Genomic DNA, 21,167 nt, shown 5'->3' with positions numbered 1-21,167 from the left:
AAAAAAACCCCCAGTTTGCTATTTTCTCAATCTGTCCATCCTGCATGCATACTAAACAACATGCCCATCTGTGCAGCGCCGCCGTTCACCTGCAGCCACACAGCGAGCAAGAGGGAGTCACAGTCAGTCAGCAGAATCTCCGAGCCGTGACGTGCAGCTGCGCGAGCGTTCGGGAATCTACATCAGAGCAATCTTAATCACATTTCTAAGACTGACTGTTGGGAGAAAACGCAGTCTCCGAATAGCAGCAGTAGCTGTTTGGAGATTTCATTTTCTCTTGTCATTTTTAAACGGCCCCCGTCACAAACAACGCGCTCTCCTCCGAGAGCCGAAACGAGTGTTTAAATGAATATCTCAGTGGAGCCACTTTCATTAGTAGTGGACACAAACGGCAGACGCTGATTTCCAGGGAGCGAACTGGTAGCCGCTCTGTGCGACTAATATTAAAAATGCATCACTAAGCACTAATGAAGCAACTTGTTTGAAGAACACACGCTGAGTGCAGAAGCCTAATATAGCACTTCCAGATACTGCCGTCGTCACTGACAGCGGCTGTCTGCCACCACTATTCAGACAATTTTAGACGCCTCTAATTAACATATTCAATAGATGGATCGTTTAATGAACTCTCAGCATGCGGGCTCGTCAGCTGCCAACACAAAATGTCAATTCAAACTTCAGCCTCGATCTCCGTCTTTCCCCCATTTCTCTCTCTCTTTTTTCACTTCTTGACGTCATAACTCTCTGTCATCTCCCGTTTGGCTCCACTTTTCTCAGTGACTGCCATAATAATTGGAAGTGTCTCCTTCCATGGTAAATGGAAGGTGTCACACATTAAACATCCCTCCGAGTGCATATAAAAAGCAATAATATGAACCATATTCAATCTATAGGCAACAACGGGCTGACTAGTTTTACCTGTCCTTGGCTTTTCTCGCTTGACAGCAGGGCCGTGAGACCCAAGTTAACACTGGCAACAGTCAAGCAACAAAGAGCCTCCTGGGAGAAGAAATCCCAGAGATGCATGCTTAATATTTACACCCTTGTTTTCAGAATACTTCTTAAGCGGGTTTTCACGTTACAGCTTTATCAGAACGTCTTTTTTCTTGTTTGTTCGTGTTTCTACCCTTTACGTCTTATCACAAAAGCACACACACAGATCCTCGAGGGCAATATAAAGGTAGCTGGGGAGAAATCAAAATGACTAAAATGTTTGTAAGTGTAATGACCTTGATGTGTGTGCCTGATTAAACACGATGACTGGTACCTCAGATGGAAATTTTTCAGGCTTTTATTTATTGTGAAATCAAAGCTTTTTATGCAGAACAAAGTCTGTAAGAGCACCGTTCAGACTGGGATAAAAAGAAGGCCATGTTAGCCTTTTATCCAAAGCATTTTGTACCTGCCTTGGTGCATTTGCAAACAACAAGACTTTGCTTCACACCGAGTGTCTGATTAACCTTATTTTCGCATGCAGCAGGCAGCTGTTTGCAGTTTGTACCGGCACCAAACAGCAGATAAGGTTAAGGACTAAGTGAGATATAGGAAGGGAAGCATGTTGTTACATATTTTTCTCAGACGTTGCTGAGTCTGTTGGATGTGTAAACATTCAACATTCACCTCAACAACTTTATACTGCCCCCAAGTGGGAAAAAGAAAAAAAAGATAGACAAGCCAAGGCAAAATGTATTTTAAGCACAACACAAGCCTTTAGCAGTAGTAACAGTATTATGTGTCTAAAGCCACACCACCAAGGATTTTGTGAGGCTTTACTTCAGTAAGATGGACTGATCAACCAACCAACCAACCAAGAGACTGACATTGATATCTCTAGTCATGCTAGCATGGCTACAAATATCCCAGCATTTCTAGCCACGGCCATGCAACCATGCACCATGCAGAGGAAAATTCCTCCACTGCTGTGATTCACAAAACCAATTATTTCTGCACTGGGGTGACTTACGTTTTAAGGACTGACCTGCAGGCTGAGTGCAGAACTCCACAGAGATTTCCCTCTTTTCCCTTTGATCCACTGGAAGCTGCCAAGGCACCTGATGTGGCTGCGCGACAACCTTCACCTTGTAAACTGTCATCGGCTTCAAGTTGAAAAACTTGTACTTATAGCCCCCGGCCTTGACCATGTCATACTCTGCACCGTTGAGGAAGATGGTGTGACTGTAGTTGCTGTTGCTGGGCATCCAAGACAGCTCAGCAGAGACCTGCGTGATGCTGTCCACCCGCAGGTAGTAAGGTGCCACCACCACGTCCTTACCCACGAGAAGAGTGCACCGAAGTTCGTCTGACAGGCCCCTGTCAGTGATGCTCTGCACTGAGATGCGGTAGGTGTTTGTGGCCAGATTGAGCTTTTCAATAAGAGACTTTGTCCTGCCCCCGTAGGGGACACTCATACGAACCTCCTTATCCACCAAGACATTGTAGCCACTAATGGAGCCCCAGCCTGGTGGGAACACCGGAGGATCCCAGCCAATAATCACACTTTTGGCCAGTTGCTTAATCAGGTTGATGCGGCGGGGATAAGGCACAATGTCTTCACCGACCTCGTCAATGCTGACATCCAAGGTTCCCGTGCCATTGGTGGAGGAGCCCAGGAGGTCCATGCCCAAGCTGCTGGTGCTTAGACAGTCTAATTTACTGTCAGACAGCAGGCTGCTTATGCCTGTTCCTGTGCCGACCCCAGGTCTTTGAGGCCTCAGGCTACTGTGGTTGAGGTAGCCAGGTTCTTTAGTTAATATGTCCCTGTGCTGGACAGAGGGCGCCTCCTCATCTTGGATAAAATCTACAAAATTGGATGGGACGAGTCCTCTCTGTCCATCCAGCAGCTCTCCTGAGGACACAAAAAGGATGCAGCTGGTACTTTGGTGAAGTGGTAAAGTGCAAGATGTGATTAAAAAAAAACAACACACATTTTAAAAAAAGGTCTGACCTTCATAAAAGCCATCCTCGTCCATTGTTCCGTAAATGTAAAGGTACTTCCCAGCCACCAGGGGGAGCTCTGCCTCAGGATGCTCATTGGGTCCATCATAAGGATTGTAACTACAGTAAAAAGAAAACAAATTAATTAGCTTCCAAAGTGCACACTTTTTTGTTGCAATTATTCTCCATCTGGGTTTGTTTTATATCAAACACCACAAACATAATATGTATGTCGAGGAAAAACGATTTGCCGAGCGCTGCTTTGAAAATACAAAGTTTGTTTTCTGTTCTATTATATTTGGCTGTTTGCAAATATGAGAGGTTTGAAGAGAGTGTGGGTTGAAAGCTTTGGCCCTGTTTCACAAATCTGTGTGCTTGAGGATTCCAATTATTTTCTGTGCTGACAGGTTATTTTCTTTAGCAGCAGAAACACTGAGTCACATTTAAGACCACAGCGCTGCGAGAGAAAGCAAATAACAGAGCAAGATTTTCAGTGCAGTGCGAGAGATTTTCCACCACCTCTGTTTTAAATGATCACAATGATTTCACTTTGGTTTAGGGGTAGTGGTGTAACGTAAGCACAAAGCCCTGTAGGTTTGAAATGATAAACTCATGAGGATCAAACTTTTTTTTTTTCCATTTATTTATTTTACAAATACAGCAGTGGGTGAAAAAGTAATTGTGTGTTTTGTGTGCATACCTGTAGCGAGCAACACACAGACGGACCTTCCCTGTGAACCGTGGTTTGGATCTGGTGGTGGAGCTGAGATCTTTGTCCATCTGGAGAAGGAAGCATTCACAGATTTTCACAGTTTCAACATCGAATGCTTTGCACTTTTCGCCCATACACTGTGACAGGGCCTGCTCAGATGTTTTAATACAGTAAAGAGGGAGAAGCTCAGAGGTTTTCAAAGACAGCGAAAAAGAAAAAGTCTGCTCCTCCTTTCGCAGCTCTTTCTTGAATTTTGAATATTTTTAAAGCTCATAAACATGTATGACATTCCCTTTGGTTCAGTGTTTTAGCTTGTGTCAACTAAATATATTTGATCAATCCCAAATAATCTGCATGAGTAACACCGAGAAGCCTCCTGGATTCCCGCTGTGTGGATTTTCTCGTGTTCAGCCCAAAGACATTATTTAGATTAAAATGAATCAGCATTTTCCCAAATGTGCCGTCTACGTAAGGGATCACAGAGGTATGAGCGAGGGAATGGATCTAATACTGGTGAGTTCAGCTTAAAAAACAAAATGATAATAAAAAGCTTTTTCACAGAAACTATTAGAGCTCCACTGACCTGAGTGACAACAGAAATGCTTTTGGGTCAAATACGTGGAGCAAACGATTGAAATTATTGGGAATTCTCCCACGTTGTGTCTCAACGGTGTCGTTTGGGATTTTTAGACCGTCTTTCCGCAGTTTATTAGATTCCATTTGTTTGAGATGTATCGAATCGATCTGATTTCGGACGGGTAAAAAGATAGAGTACAAATGGACACTATAATATACCTCAGAGAGTAAAGCCCGCGCTGGACTGCTGGCTCGACCGCGAGTGAGGAATGTTGGCTTGACAGAGAGGAGCTCGGGCTTGTCTCCGCTGACTTGGAGTGGTCGAATGAACTCCGATATCAAAGATCTGCTTGTTGGGGCCTCATTGCCTGTGGAACAAAAGCAACATAGCTCCACACATCACAATATAACAGAACTGATAACAAAGTCAGAATTTTCATCTTGTATTTGACTGCATGCTGTCCTTTAAAAAGGTTCTGCCATTTAATTCAATTTGATTTCATGAAATTTTTGTTAAGCGGGATGATTCATGTGGCTCTATCAGAGTACTTGTTTGCTTTGGTTTTATTTGTCCATCACTTCTTTGGTGAATCTCTTTCACCTTTTTTCATCAATTACTGAATTAGCTCTGTCTGTATTTATAGTCCTGTGCTTCTCCTTGTTGTCTGTGTGATCATCTGCGTGTACTCTGTGTTCCCCGGCTGTTCCATCCTGGCTCTTAGTTTTTTTGGATCACTTTATATCATTAATCTGTGGACTGTGTACTTGTTTCTGCCTGAACTCTGCTGTTGCTATCTTCTTCCTTTTGGTTTGATTTGACTTATTCTTAGTTCTTCAACCTGACAGCATCCATGTGTTCTGTGATCTCTGTGTGGATAACCTGAATTTAGTACAAACTGAATAAAAGTGGCCCAATGGATACTGATTTTTAGGGGTGACGAAGGAAAGTGGCATCCAGAATGAGATGCAGTCAGCGCTGACATCATGCATCTCCACTGCTCGGCTCACTGTTACATCACAGGCACTGTTGCACAGTGTGCCTGCCAGCGTCTGTCCTTATCCTGGGTCAGGTCAAGCCAGGTCCTGAATCAACTGCTCCTGTTTCTCAGCCTGTTCCTGAGAGTGGTGTTGCTCCTTGAGTCACTCGCTAAAGTTTGGATTGTTTCTGTGTCAGGCAACTGTTCCTGAGTCTGAGTCAGCTGACACATAACCAATTACTAAGACTGTCCCAGAGTCGGCTGCAGTTTTCCAGCCAAACTCGGCTAAAGTCTTAATGGCCAGTACAGAGACTTGATTGATACTCAGACAATAACTTAAACTCCTGGCTCGACTAAAGTAAAAAGATATTTTTACTCCACCTGCGACTCCTGAGTCGACTTACGCCACACCTGCCCAAAAGCCTAAACAGCACTGATGACCTACAACCAGTTCCTGAGTCATTCTACTTGCTGGCTCCCAGTGGCTACAGTGGGAGGATAGATGATATCTATTAACTCCCACCCTGAGGAAAACTGGTCTGCTGGAGTACCAAGATTCAGCCCCCTTGAGTGTCCCGCATCATTCCCTGAACTTATTCAGTTTCCCTCTTTCTTTCATGGTGGTATCCTCCACCACAGAGAGGGATTCTGTCCTCAACACTGTCCTTTCCCACAAATAGATCCCGCCTTCACCAGCACTCCTTCCTGTCTGCTCAGCACCTGTGCTACCCTCCTTAGTAACACAGCCACTTTGCTATTCCACCTGTTCTTCAGCCACCACGCGTTACTTTACTTTTGTCTTTGGGTCCTTTAAATTTAATTTTTAAATTAGCACATAACTGTATTTTGTAAATGTGCAAAATTACATAGAAACAACAACCTAAACAACACGCTGTGCTGTAATTAGTGAGTAATTTATGCATTGATTTAAAAAGTTTCACATACTAGAGGCCATTTAAACAGATTACAGGTGACACAGCTCTCTTTGACTTAATATTTCTAAACGTTTAGTTAATTTTACTTTTTATGAGGGAAGTCATAAAAACTACTACTACTAATAGTTCCTATAAGACTGGAACGATACATCTTAATTAACTGTACACTTGAATACAGGTGATCTACAGTACCGGCGTAACATTTATCTGCTGAAAGCATGAGCTTTAATGCTAACAAATGGCCTTTACCTTTCTCTGTGGGGGCAGCCAGTCCATTAAGGAGCTGTGACAGGGATTTGTTCGGAGACCCAGGAGATTCACACACAGTTAAGGGTTCAGTGCTGAGGATATCAAACTTCCCAGCCTGGAGCCGAAACTTCTCCAGCTCTTTAGACAGGAGGTTGAACTGCTCACTCTGAGTCCGACATTTCTCCTCCAGCTCGCGGACTTTGGCCTGATGGCGGGGAGGGAGGAGACACATTGAGACAGAAGCGAGAGACGGAGGAGGAGAGAAAAAAACAGATAAGGATGGGAAAGGGAGAGAAACGGAATGGAGACAAAGAAGAAAAATAGTGATAAAGACACAAAAAGAGTTCACGCATCTAAAACAGGTGACGCTTTGTTGAACTGTCTACACGTGAACAAAAAAACAGACATGTACTGTAGGACTAATAACACTGATCAGTCATTACAAAGAAAATAAACCTTGAAATAACTTCTTGACCACTACTGACGGTACATTATACAAATTGCATGCACAACTATCCTACAGTTCATAATAACAGTACTCCAAATAAAACTTATTTCAAAGCATACCCAAACTGTCTTAAAGGACGAGGACGATGATATTATATGTTTTTGTTATTGTCGTGTAAGACCTTAAAAAGACCAAAAACAGGAAGCTTTAAGCGAATTAAGGCAAACAGTGTTGAAAGCACACTGCAGCAGAGGGTAACGTGTTTCTGAAACTGTGATGAGCATGAGTAGTGCGGTTTATTTTAAGTCTATCCCACACACTGCACACCATCCAGGGAGTATGCACTGGTGCTCCACTACTAACTGGGTCTGTATTTATCCGAAGATGAGAATAGCCGCCATAAAATGCACTATTTACTTCAGTTTGCGTAATCTCTGCTGGAAATGCAGAATAGCCCTTTTTTGTATATTTGTCACACTTACATTTTTTCAGATCATAAAACAAATTTCAATATTAAATCTAATACTAAAGATGACGCCAGTGAATACAAAATGCAGTTTTTAAATGATGATTTTGATTTATCAATGGAAAAAAAGCTATCCAAACCTACCTGGCCCTTTGTGAAGAAAGTAATTTCCCCTCTTGTTAAATCATGAATAAACTTTGATTAACCACATTTATTTGGAATGCTGATTTTAGCTTAGGTCTGATTACTGCCAGACCTGCTGAAACAAGAAATCACTTAAATGCAGCTTGTCTGAAAAAGCGAAATAGGCTCAAAGAGCTCAAAACATCAATCTGAAAAAACAGCCGAGAAACAAAGTCGTTGACATCTATCGGTCTGGAAATGGTTACAAAGACAGTGAACCATAGTTAGAGCTATTATCTCCAAATGGAGGAGATATGGCTGGAATAGTGGGGAATTTATCAAAATGACTCCAGAAGCGCATCGATAGTGGTCACAAAAAAACCAGAAGAACATCTAAAAGACTGCAGGCCTCACAGTTAAGGTCAGAGTTCATGAATCAACAATAAGAAAGAGAGTGGGCAAAAGCGGCACCCATGAGAGAGTCCAAGGAAAAATCCACCACTGACACAAAGGCTTGTCTCACATTTGCTGAAAGACGTTTTGCTGATCGCTTTTGGGAAATATTCTGTGGACTGATGACACAAAAGCTGAACTTTTTGGTAGGTTTTTTTCTTTTTTTCCTGGTGTGAAAGCAACACAGCATTCCACAAAAAGAGGATCGCACCAGCAGTCAAACATGGTGGTGGCAGAGTGATCATGTGTGGCTGCTTTTAGAGAAAATCCTGAAGGAGAACATCCATTCATCACTTCATGACCTGAAGCTCAAGAACATTTGGATTGTGCAACAGGACAGCGGTCCAAAAACATCGGCAAGTCCAACTCTGAATGGCTCAAAAAAACAAAACAAAAAGCAAAATGAGCCGAGTTAAGATTCAGCATGACCTTAAACATGCTGATTATGCTTCAAAACCCTCCAACGTGTCTGAATTAAAACAATTATGAGAAAAAGAGTGGGTCAAAATTCCTCCACAGTGAAAGATTCACTGCCAGTCGTCACAAAAAGCTTGATTGCAGTTCACAACCAGTTAATAGATTTAGGATACAATTACTTTTTTCACACAGGGACCGCTAAGTTTGGATAACTTTTTTCCCTTAATAAATGAAATCATAATTGTATTTACTGGGATTATCACTTTGCTGTGTATTTAAGCTGAGTGCAACACAACAGTGCAATTTCTTCACCACTGGATATGACTGGACTTGAGATGAGATCCACACACAAGGTACGGAGGTCTGCTTGCTGTTGGTACTGGTCTTTCTGTAAGATTTCAACAATAACAAAAATTTTGCATAACATCATCCGTACACGTTGAGAGCAGGAAACATTATCGCACAGACTAACACTGACAAACTGAACATGACCGCTTGGGCAGGTTCAATAGAAAATTCCAGGTGCTGCAGCATGGTTTCCCATGTAAAATGATGCAATGCATTAGCAATCACTTCTCGGTCCGAAACCGAGCGCAGTCTGAGAGGCTCTGGAAGATACTGAAGCGACCGTGGAATTATACAGCGCCGCCCAAAAACACAGCGATGCCCGCCGCATCAGTATTTCTGTTAAAACAGCGTTTCATGCAGGCAGGTTGCTGCTGGATATAACATGCTGCTGGCAGACTGACGACAAATATATTCCTGCATTTATGAAACAGAATTAGTAAATCAGGAGACACTAGTTTGAGCAGCATCATACAGTTAGTTGTATGGCAAGTAGACGGTTTTTAAAACACATGCTGCATAAACACACATGCAACGCTACAAAGGAAAAAGGATCACATTCATCATCGTCTGGTACTGTATCCTATACTAGAAATGCAGTTACTACATATTATAATGAAGAGAGAATATTATACTTCGGAAAAACTTAATTATTTTAGCCTGAGAGTTTTGTTTGCTCACATGTAAATATACTTTTAACATATCAGATGCGAATACATGTCGATACAAGTGATTTACATTGAATTAAAGTGTATTTTGTTACTTGGTTTTCTGATTCTTTTCATCAATGTTTCTTTATGATCAGGCCAGAAAGACCTCCGTGTTATCTATTAGTCATGTTTCACCCTTTCAAAGAGTCCACTCGTGAGTCTTGCCTTGTGAAACGAGCTGAAAGGGCTGTACGAAAAGATCGATGTGAAAAATTGCTCTGAAAAGCCAAAAGGCATGACCGCACGTTAAATCAGCTGATAACTGCATTTTTTATGTTATCTCTTTAGCCAGATAAATGTTGATCTTAATTCACAATGTGGTGTTACTTGGCCCCATGGGTCTACATACCGGGCTGCTGTATATCCCGCTAATAAAAGGCGTAAAAATATATATACTCATATATATCAAGTAAATAAATAAAAGCAATTCTGAAATACCTGCATGCTGTCCAAGTGGTTCTGTATAAGCATAAACACACATCCATACAATGACAAGAGATGTAGGAAAGAAATAAAGCACAATTACACACATGTGATCACTCATACACATCTCTAAAATCACAGTCTTTTCAACACACACGCATACATATCGCCGTATTACAATGCCAATACAAAGACTAAATATAGATTTTTGCGTGCTTTATGGTTCATTTACCTGAAAAGCAACTCTCTATACCAAAAGTTATTTTAAAGATACTGTGAAAAAAAGCAGTATACTCTGGCCAAGATAGTTTTAAAACAATAAGACTTTAAAGAAACAAAAAAAATTCAGGAAGTGAGGTCACGGAAAGCAGGAAACGGCTTGAGCAGCATACACAAAAACACACAGCAAAGCCCCCAAGACCCCCAGAGTCCAGACGCTCACCTCTAACAGATGGACAGCGCCCTCATGTTCCTTTTTAGCCTCAACCTGAGCCTGAGAAACACAAGGTGCAGTTCACTTACATTGCAGTTTATGCTGTGCTTTAGTTTCTTTTAAAACACCGACGAGAGATCCTCACAAAGAGCATCTCTCAAAGGCATTCATTGGTGCGCGAGGTGAAAATGGTTGAAAAGACAGCGCGGACCCCCGTCCGCACTCACGTTTGCCAGCAGTCGCTTGATTCGATAAGATATCGCCGAATATCGTGTCTTTTCTCAAACCATTTTCGCCTCTCCGGTTTTATGTTTTGTTAAGCAGGTTTGTCATTTATCTTTCGGAGAGCTGTGCAACATGAAAGCATTAAGTGCATGCAAGAAACTGAATATAATCAAATAAGCAACTGCAAGCTGAAGAACACCTGCACAAGAGTCTCTGACTACCAGCCCAGGGGTTAGATGCACACATGATTTTATTGCTTCTATTATGGTTTCCCTCAACACAGAAATCATAGTAAGGCTCCTCCTTCAGATATAACATCAGCTACAGAGGTGAAAGTGACATAAATGCTCACGTGTTGTCAACAACACAGGAGCAAAGCAGAGTACACAGCTGTACATTTTTGCAAAGCTAACAGGAACTGCTGATCGTGGTAGGAGCACAGCCATTTTTAAGGGAAGACGACTTCCTGCATCATCTATGGGCAAAAAAAACCTAAGTTTGAGTCCGCCCATGTATCTGTAGATAAAAAATACTGCAACGTTTACTCTGGCTGTGGCTTTTTTTCTTTTCGTTACACGATATGTAAATGGCCGTTTCAGACAGTGAACATCTTGCCAGGGTGTTTGTTTAAATCAGGGGTCCTCAATCCCAGTCCGCGAGGGCCGGTGTCCCTGCAGGTCTTAGATCTCACCTTGGGTCAACACACCTGAATCACATGATTAGTTCATTGCCAGGCCTCTGGAGAACTTCAAGACATGTTGAGAAGGTAATTTATCCATTTAAATAAGCTGTGATGGATCAAGGACACATCTAAAACCTGCAGGGACACCGGCCCTCGTGGACTGGGATTGAGGACCCCTGGTTTAAATAGTTGTTTTTGGGCTACATCAAAAGGTGTAGATTTATGATCTGATTTTTTATGCTAGTGCGCTCCAGAAAAATGGGAGGTTACATTCTAAAAGACAAGGAGTGTACGGAAACACGGCATCATACGCGTCATTTTTCTTATGAAAACGAGAAACATCTGTTGAGAAAAAAAAAAAAAAAGCATTGCACATAAATACGAGAGCATCTGCGGGGCTTTACGATTTCATAAATCTACTTTGCAGGCAATTAATTTAGAACACAGAGAGCAGTGAGTGTCTGCAGGAAGATAAGGCAGTAATGAGCTTCTGTTAATGAGAGAAAAAAGCTGAGAACGACTGCCTGTGAAGGGCTGACTGTGAAGTCAGAACACTGCAGCAACAGCAACACGAGGGCGCTCACAGTGTTGCCAGAGAAGGCATTGGTGACAATTCCTATCATGTTCACACTATCAGCAATCTCAGCCGTTGCTTTCACATTACAGTCAGCTTCAGTGCACAGTGGAGGAAGGCCAACCATCAAATGGCCAGCGCGAGCCTCTTTTTTTTCCTTTATTAAAGTGTGGCTATAAAAAGTGTCGTGTCTACTTTGGATTCTGAAAGTCTGATTTGCTCGCTTGTGACAAACAAGAGTGCTCCAGAAACGCTCTGGGTTTGATAAACAGCTGCAGGATGGGGATGCGATGGAGACGCTCGTGCGAAACTAGTGCCGGTGCTGAAAATGACGAGAAAAAGCGTAGAGAAAATCATGCACTCCTTTAACTTCAGTTTCGTTTCTGTTGACTTTCACCTTTGTTACGCTGTATGTTTCGCACGGGTGTTCAACAAAAAGCTCTTTCACCCATGACACAGGCCAAAAGCCGGGCAAACACAAAAGCCCATCCCCACTGGTGCTGGGAGTTCTCTTACCTTCTGGAGAATGTCAATCTCCTGCTGCTTTGCATTGAGTACAGCCAAGGCCTGCTCATGCTCCAACTCTAGCTGCTGCCTCCGCTCCGCAGCCTCTCGCATATGCTGTCCACAAGGGGTGTAGGGATGGAGAGCCGGAGGGGAAAATTGTGGAAGGAAGGGGGATGGGGATGGGGTGGGGGGCATAGAGAGGGCTGCTGTTAGTGGTACTAATACCCAAAGGCACGGAGCCAACACAAAATGCATCTGCAGTCTTTAACTCCACATTCAGAAGTGTTACATGTGCACACATTACGCATACAGAGGCTGGTTAACAGTGTACTGACCTTTAAACCCTTAAAAAATCAAGAAAGACATAAACTATGCCACAGCAAATGCCACGTGAAGACATGTTTATGTCGAACGATCCGTGGGAAAGATCAGATCTCATCTTGCGCAAAGGTGCTTATGGATGAGGACTAGGGATGCTTTGGTGTGTGAACGAGAAACTTCCATCGGCAGTGAGGTTTGCTGCCCCCTTTAGGTAACACGAGACCTGTTTCGTCTCGGTTACTTTGAAAAGCCGTCTTTGCGTGATCAATGCGAGGTTTCGTGTTACGTGAAAAGGGTGAGCAAACTCTCTGACGTGCTCACTTGTCTGTGGTCATCCATAACAACAAAAGAAGCCATACAGTACGGGGGGGACTGAATGCTCGGCTCTTCCTAACACAGTGTGCCCGTGTCACATCACCGCTCCCACTACATGTGAATATTTGCAGCGCTGTAAGGTGAAAGAAGCAAATGACATTTACATGCCAGTAAAAATCTAAGATAGGTAATGTCATCGGACGTGTAGGTGACATTATCATCTAGTCTTCCTCCCCCTCCCGTCATCGTAAAGCCAAACTCTTTGTCCCGCCTCATGCATAAATCACATTAAGCAGTGCTGTGGTCGTATAGCCACGTGACCATTCGTATGTCTGGCAGCCCGCGGATAAAGGTAGGGATAAGCACAGCCACTGAGGTTGACAGAAAGCATTCAGAATGGGCTTCTCCCCAACAGATGGACATAGCAGTGATACCTTATAAATCTAGCAGGGGCAGAGGGGGCAAGGGGAAAGAAGGAAGGGACAGATCAAGTCGGGTAGGACAACGTGAAAAGGTGAAATAGGAAAGGGAAGAGCGCAGACTGTTCCGAGCTTCTACTCTTTCACAGCTCCTGGTCAGACCTCCCAACACGACACTGGAAGGCAACAGACATGTCGAGGCCATTAGACAGTATAGCGGAAAATAACCAGATGGAGGCAGTGTAGCACAGATAGGAGAAAGGGGTACTGGCAAAAGGGTTAGGCTCCATAAATGAAAAGGAATCCCAGGACAGATGAATTACTAGAAATGGAAATGCACACAGTATTGACAGACAGCGTCTGTTCTAGGCCCCATCTTCCTCACCTTGAGCACCTGCTCTAGGTTCTCCAGTTTGGCTTGGAGCTGGTTCCTCTCCCACAGGGCTAAATCTCTCTCCTGTGTCACAGCACCAAGGGTCTCTTTGAGCTGGGCATACTCAGACTTCACCTGTGCACAAGGGAAAAGCAAGGTCCAGCGTTTTGATGAGTTGCATTACAGTATTCAATCGTCACTAATTTTTAGCATTTTTGGAACACAAAAATTGATTCATGTCATTCTTATGTGATATGGGTAAATACCCTTTCAAGTTCCCTCACCTGCCCCTGTCCTCCTGCAGCCCTAAAGTTTAATGATGCAAACAATGGAGCATGATGGCTGTTTTAAAGTTGAAACTAGCAACTGAAAATTTGAATTGAGTTTGTACATGAGATAAGGAGGAGGGTAACTTCCCATACACCTTTATATGGTGGCCTTAAGCCTGGACTTTTAGCAGACCAGATTTAAGGCACTTGTCCAGTGGCTTCACTTTTCAGATGCAGAGGCTACATGAATCATGAGCCTATGAGTCTATGAGAGAAAATATCTAACAATGAGTCAGCGACAGGGATGTTTTTGAACACTGCAACTCTTTCACAACTGATGCAACACAATGCCACATGTATTTTAATGATAACGGTACAAAGTGGCCTCTTCAGCAGCTGTGCTTAGCACTAAAAATGACTCTGGTTCCTTTATATAACAGACATGGTGCTGGTGCTGGGGCCTCCAGAGCAGAAGAGCTTAAATAGTCTGTCACAGCCGTTTCCAAGAGTCTACAGCATTAGTCCAATTTTTTTTTCTTTTTTTTGAAAGTGCACAAAATTACAGAAACTGTTCAGTAATCCAGTCCATTAAGACAGCAGTTTCCCAATATCATATTAATAAATACATATCAGTCAGTCAGTGACTGATACAATATTTATGCAAGCTGAATATAACGTGCTACATGAAGGTTAGAGTTGCTGCTTTGGAATAAATGAAGCTGTACAGCTTTTGCCGTACTATAAAATGTGATGCGGTTGAATGGCACGCAAAGCATATAAAACAGGCAGAAACTGGTCGGGTAAGAGAACTGCCTGGTTTCTCTGCTAAAACTATATAATTGTTATTAACACAAGAGTAATATAATTGACTCACTCCCATTGCTATGAACCAAAATATTAATACATTATTCATGTTTCCTTGTTAGCCAAGCACCAAGCATCTGACTGAACCAAGCGTTGTGACTATTTCCAACACTACATATTCTTCATAATTTGTCTTCCACAGATCATTTGTATTGGTACTTAAGAGGCAGCTTTTTATAAAGGCCCCTAAGTGGAAGTGAGATGACTGGCTCCTGCGGCCGTAATGTGGTAAAGTCCCTTCCACAGGGTGACCGTGAATGACTAATGATTCCTCAAGGAGGGCGTTTCGAGCGACATCAGCAAAGCAAAACACACACAGAACCCAGCGAGTCTGTCTCCTCTGAACGGCCCACATCCACACATTACAAACTATCTGGACGGGGGTGCCACGCCTAATGCAGACAAACTGAACAACTACACTGGATCCAGCAGAAGCAGGTCAATAGTCTATTAAGGGTAGAGGGAGGCTCTCTCACTAGCCCCTCCTAGTTCATTCAAAGATAACAGGCGTCAGAACACAGGGTTGCAAGCCAGGGCTAGTATCTGCGCTACCCTGCAGAGAGCTACTCTCATATCTGTCAGTCCGATAACAGCTGAGATCACTGCTGCAAGAGCCACCCATGTCCTGATAAGACACCAGTAACAAGCATCCCACCCTTCTTCAGCACCAACAGTAAATACCTGCCAGTCAGCTGCTTCACAAAATTGCTTTCCCATTCATAGAGAGGCCTGGGGCTCCTTGTTGGTCTACTTGGACTTTTTGTTATCAGCTCCAAATGCCTTTGAAGTCTTGGGACTAAAACTGAAGGGATAGTGTGTGTGTACGATTGTAAGTCTTGTAGATTTCATTGATAATGGGCTCCATTGATCCAGTATAAAAGGACACATAATCTGTTTGTGTTATGGTTTGACCCAGAAACTCTTCAGATTGTGTCAAGATGGAGAGGCAGTGACAAGTTAGCAGCTATTAGTGTGTACTTATGTACAGCAAGCTTTCTACACGTAGCTTTCACCTCTTACCTCCTCATAGTCAGATGCCTTGTGGCTGTTGCTGAACAACTGTAGATTCAAGTGCTTGTTCTCGTGGAGGAAGTCTTGAAGCTCATTCTCCTAGGCAAAAGAGGCAGAAAGGAAACTGTTTAAAATCCACAAGTCACAAAGATTAGACCAGAGCACAGCACTCAAGCCCAGTATGTTGTTAGCAATAGCCCATGCATTATTCATCCGAGAAGACTGCTTGAGTTTCTCTTGTACGCTCTAGAAAGCATCGCTAAAAGAAGCTGCCACTTCAGCTGCTACAGCAGAACAATAAGAATGTCATAATAGTTTTCTGTGTTAGCATCTCAGATACAAAGCAATGAACAGAACAAGAAACTCAGAGAATGTTGTTTTTCACTGCTGCGAGCGTTTTGGAAGCAAACATGTATTCAAATACCACACACACACACACACACACACACACACACACACACACACACACACACACACACACACGCACAATGATCTTTCCTACCAAGTGCTTCAAGCTGGGAGTAAAAAAAATCCCTTCATTGCAGAGAAGGAAAACTTAATTACATTCAATCAACAGTCGCGTGGCGTGCCGTGAATGCAATTTGCAGTGCCAACTTGAGACTTCCCTGAGATGTGCAATTTATAGCAGCAGCATGTAGGCCAAGGGTTCTTCTTGTCTGGAGCTAAGAAGCTAAATGGCTCATGCATGATGCATTTACTGTAAATACAGTGCATCCTAATGGCCTGTGATGGAGAGTCTGCTCCTTTATGTTTTACTTATGAAGGGTGCTTCATAAAAATGACCCAAGAGGTAAACTTGGAAAACTAACATTAATGCACACTAATGCACAGCCTGCGTGACGTTTGTGTTACATGCACACCAAAACACAAAGAGACACATTTTCTTTCACGATCACATGGTTTTCTATTTATATCTTATACAGAAATGGCAAAAATAACAATAGCCAACACCAAAACTAATTTTTGTATTTGTTTATTCCCTTTTTTTAAATTAATTTCTTCACTTCGAGCGAAGGAAACAGGGAAGCTCTACAGCCTTTTAGCTTTTATGCTACAGCATAGTATTGCCATATTTTGTAGATCATATAATATCAATACAGGGAGAGCAAATATCTATATCTTACTATATAAAATAAAAACAAATTGAACTTTTTAGTGCTGGAATAATAAAAACAATTCTTTTTCAGTTCGCCACACGGTGCTGTTGTTGTTTTTTTGTTTTAAATGACATCAGCGTATTCGATATTTAGTGTGAGAGTGGAAGTTGTTAAAATTAAGATTAAGATATTGTAGAAAGAATCCAAAAAGAACAATGTGCATTTATATCAAACGTGTCTTGGATTTTTTTTTCGGAAGTATGGGACAAAGCAGACGGATATAGCACATGGGATTTGCAACGATATTCATCCATCCCTCTTCTTCAGGGTCATCTTAGCTGCCGCACAGACACCCTTTCACACACACATTCACACCTACGGGCAATTTAGAATCACCAGTTAGGCTAATCCCACTGACCGCACTAACTGTGTTTGGAGTTTGGTGGGAGGAAGCCAGGGAGAACATGCAAACTCCACACAGAAAGGCCCTTTCCAGATGATGAATTCAACCCAGGCCCGTCTCACGGTGAGGTAACCACCACGCCACCGTGCTGGCCCAGTGAGTGCTATATGAAAGTAAAATGTTCAGGGACTACTACGAACATGAAGGCTCATCTCACGTACCGCCATTCTGAAAACAGCAAATATTAAATAAGCTCAACTGAAAAAGCAGCCGACAGTGGGCACATTTATCTTGACAAAGCTACCTCTCGATTCAAAGGGAGCTAAGAAAATGACACGATCCATCACCCAGTTTATTTACAAAGACCTGAATCCACATAGTTGTTGTAGAAAACAAGGGTTTGGAGTCCATGTGACAGCATTGTGATATCTTTTCATAGACGCTGCCATACCCAGGCTACAGAGAAGTTAAACATAAAGCTGGGGAAAATCTGAGTACAGCAGAAAGGAGTGCATCAACTTGTGACACACTGAAAAAAGATAAATCGCAATATTTGCTACTGCAATACTCAGCATGTCACAAAATGTTTAAAAGTGCAAAAATATTGTATCATAGGTTAAGTATCACATCGTTGGACCCCCGCCTCTAACTGCTACTACTCTCTACACCTACTTATAACAATACTAGCGTGACATCCGATACACAGTATAAATTAAAGTCACATATGTAAGACCATAGAAGAGAAAACACTGTCAAGGAAAAGCAGAGTAAACAACAGCCTGAAGACAGTACGAGAGTTGAGAGTGAGCTTTGCTGCTTTTTCATTCATTGATGTCACAAAAAAAAGAAAAAAAGATTCCACTTGCATCGATTGTGTCCAGTCAATTTTAATGCTTCCCGAACAAGCAGTAGATTGCATTGGCAATCCTATTCATATCCATTGATCCTTCAATTCGGTGTTAATATGGGCTGGCTGAGCCTCCAGGTGTTCCCGCTGAAGGACAAACAGCTACAGAAAAAAAAGCAAAACTTGACATTTTGCCGTGCATACGCTGAAAGAACAATATACTGAAGCACTTTAGACATCCTGGTTTGTTGTTGATTTAAGCATTTCAATATGACTGCCATCCTCATTTAAAATCCTTTTTTTTTTGGTAGGGGGGGGGGATTTGGACGTGACAACACACGCATAACGATGCAAACCAAATTGTGTCAAACACAGAGAATCAGCTGTGACTTTGTTCTGTATTGTTGACGTGTTAATGCTTTAAACAGATCAGCGCACGTCATAATCCCTTGGCAAGACACATTTTTACGGAGAGCCCGTGAGCCAAGCCGTGGAAGCATTTCAATGCAGAAAACAGCGTGGCCTATACTGAGCCGTCCTCGGCGTTATTCAGCTGAAAACCTGAGATTTCTGCTGAGATGAGATTTTCTTGCACACCAACGCAGACACGCACACAAAGAACAGCAAGTTTAACTGAAAGGAGGTATTACGAAAAACAGACAGAGAACAAAGAGACTGAATTATAGGAAAAGCGACTGCCACACTGGACCACAGCAATAAGAGGGGGGAAAATGAATGAATGCATTCTATTTGATCTGGATAGGAGAGCTAGGACAGTTTCATGAATGATACGCAGTGGAAAAATATAATTAGGCCTTGGGGGCAGAGTACCCGGCTACTCCTACTCCAAATGTGCATTTGGTCCAGACATGCTCTGACTCAGCTTCGTGTGCCGCAGCAACGTGTTAAGTTTTGACAAGGCTGACAGATGAATCAACTCTGCCATTTAACTCGCAAGCAATGCAAACATTTCACCCACTAACTCTATATTCAGCGGCCTCTGTTCGATGTGGATGAAAGCATCTTATTCCTCTTGTTCAGAATAGGTAATTGCCAGCTGTCTAGATGTCCAGCAAAAGGAGAAAGCATATACTTCCCCTAACTGAAGACTGGTTCCTCATGACTTCTGTAATCTCTAATATTATTAGGAGGTGGCAGTAGGTATTGAGTTGTATAAATAAACTCAATTATAGTGTCAGAAATGCGCCTAAAATATCATCTAACGGTGTAGAACTGTGAAGATGACCGCCTTTAAACAGTTGGTCAGCTTCACAGACTTTTCCTTTTCCCCCCTTACACTTGAATCTCTACAACACTTTAACACACCAGGATTCCACGGACACGACGCAAAAAGCAAAATGAGCCACTTTCTGTACTATACAAAAAAGAGAAGAAACATAGTCTATCTTCATGCGTCCAAGGCAACATGAGATGCCAATCGCACCTTAAACAGAAGGTGTTTGTGTTTACAAACGGCTCCTTAATGATACCAAAGCTAACCACAAAGGCGCCCTGGAGATAAATTTCGGCACTGCTATAAAGACCCTGGACTTATCGAGCCTGCCCGCCGTCTCCCTCAGTACTGATCTTCGATTATCGCGGACGCATATTCGAGCAACGCTGATACAGCTAATGCTCGTCGCCATGGTAACAGGCTTTAAATGCTCACGGAGGCACGCTCTGCTGATGGTCTGTAGCTGTACACCCGATACCCAGGAAAGTAGAGGTGCCAGATGGCTGCGACAGTGTTTACTGTCACTCACACACTCAGTCAGATGATGTGTTTATATACACGGCCGCTGAACTCACGATGAGGGGGGACATTAATGAAAATGTGCAATTTCAACACTGGGTCAAAAAAAAAAAAGAAGTATCAGTGTGTATTCCTATTGAGACTGTTAAAAATTCGTCAACAGCGCAGGTAATCCTGCACGTTTGCGCTTCTTTTTAACATGAGATGTAGAGGAAACAGAGGAGAGAGAGGGAGTTGGTTTAGACCAAACAGGAAGTGACATTACTGTCAACTCGCCATCCCCTCACAAAAAGATTCCCTGGTCTTGTCTCTGTTTGCGTCGCTGTTCTCGAAACTTGGTGGAGCAGGGGGAGACGAGAGCTGTACCGCAGTCTGTGGAGACCAGCCTGCCATTTCTGCTCGCCATTTGGGGACAGTTTGTCCTTTGGGTAGCTTCCCCTGGACTCAGCAGGCTAATAATGGGCGAGGAGGGAAGTGCTGCTGTGGGCAGGGACGGCGAGAGGAGGGCAGCAAAGAAAACTGTCCTAATGCAGTGTTTATTTAGGGCAGAAAGCCACACACAAAGACAGCTCGTCTATAGAGGGGGGGGCTCGGGGGTATGACGAAATGAATTCAAATGGTCCAGGACCAGACAGTGCCATTTAAATTACTGCCGAGTCCCTCGAGCTCCTACCTTTCATAGAGAAAAAATTCAATTTCAGGCCATCTGCACTAGTCTTTTACTACTCTCTTTCAAACACGTATACTTTTATTGTGGTGCCAAACTTCAACTTTTTATAAAGAGGCTTTGATGTCTACAGTTTTTTTCCCCCCAGCTCTCAAACTACAGAGCGGAAGAATAATGCTTTATCTACTCTCACTATCACACATACTCTAAAATTCTTTAGCTGAGTATTTTGCCTCAGAGTGCGTGGGTAACCAACTTTAACCACTGGAACATCATAGCAGAAATCTTTGCTCTCTCTCAAACTCAACTTTAATGGACAGAAGCATCTCCAGCTTTGGCACACTGTGAAACAAACTGATTAGTCATTCTGGCTTGGTACCATCAACTCGTCTACACGTCCTTGCTGCGAGAAGCCGTGAGCACCCCTCCTGTCTCAGGTACAGAATGTTTCTCCAGTTAAATAAATAAATAATAGCAGGGTAATTATTGCCTTTGCTGGTCACTGGTTATTTTATCACATTTGGCATTTAGCCTGGCCTCAATGGCAAATCCCACCACTCCCACCCCTCCCAACACCACCAAACAGTAAAATTAAAAACGCTGTCTTGTGTGATCTGC

At 42.8% G+C, this 21,167-nt stretch overlaps 1 protein-coding gene across 26 annotated transcripts in view; it reads right to left on the bottom strand.

Annotated features, from left to right (window-relative positions):
* Window positions 1–21,167, bottom strand: part of rimbp2b (RIMS binding protein 2b) — a 99,447-nt gene that overhangs the window by 19,921 nt on the left and 58,359 nt on the right. For 16 of the 26 annotated variants that reach the window (XR_010095255.2, XM_063489129.2, XM_063489133.2 and 13 more), the window contains 10 exons: window positions 15,771–15,860; window positions 13,630–13,752; window positions 12,199–12,303; window positions 10,211–10,261; window positions 9,784–9,804; window positions 6,384–6,588; window positions 4,442–4,590; window positions 3,635–3,714; window positions 2,945–3,054; window positions 1,964–2,845 (listed from right to left, as the gene is read on the bottom strand). Coding sequence is in view for 25 of the 26 variants with exons in the window: in XM_063489129.2 (XP_063345199.1) it covers window positions 1,964–2,845; window positions 2,945–3,054; window positions 3,635–3,714; window positions 4,442–4,590; window positions 6,384–6,588; window positions 9,784–9,804; window positions 10,211–10,261; window positions 12,199–12,303; window positions 13,630–13,752; window positions 15,771–15,860 (1,816 nt within the window). In the remaining variant the exon portion in view is untranslated. Of the gene's footprint in view, window positions 1–1,963; window positions 2,846–2,944; window positions 3,055–3,634; window positions 3,715–4,441; window positions 4,591–6,383; window positions 6,589–9,783; window positions 9,805–10,210; window positions 10,262–12,198; window positions 12,304–13,259; window positions 13,381–13,629; window positions 13,753–15,770; window positions 15,861–21,167 lie in introns of those variants that run through there. The other 10 variants (XM_065471826.1, XM_063489130.2, XM_063489154.2 and 7 more) reach the window with 6 other exon arrangements.

This window comes from Pelmatolapia mariae, linkage group LG12 (assembly GCF_036321145.2).
Source record: "Pelmatolapia mariae isolate MD_Pm_ZW linkage group LG12, Pm_UMD_F_2, whole genome shotgun sequence".
Lineage (NCBI taxonomy): Eukaryota > Metazoa > Chordata > Actinopteri > Cichliformes > Cichlidae > Pelmatolapia > Pelmatolapia mariae.
Note: the sequence above shows the minus strand (reverse complement) of the source record. Positions and strands in the feature narration are given on the sequence as shown.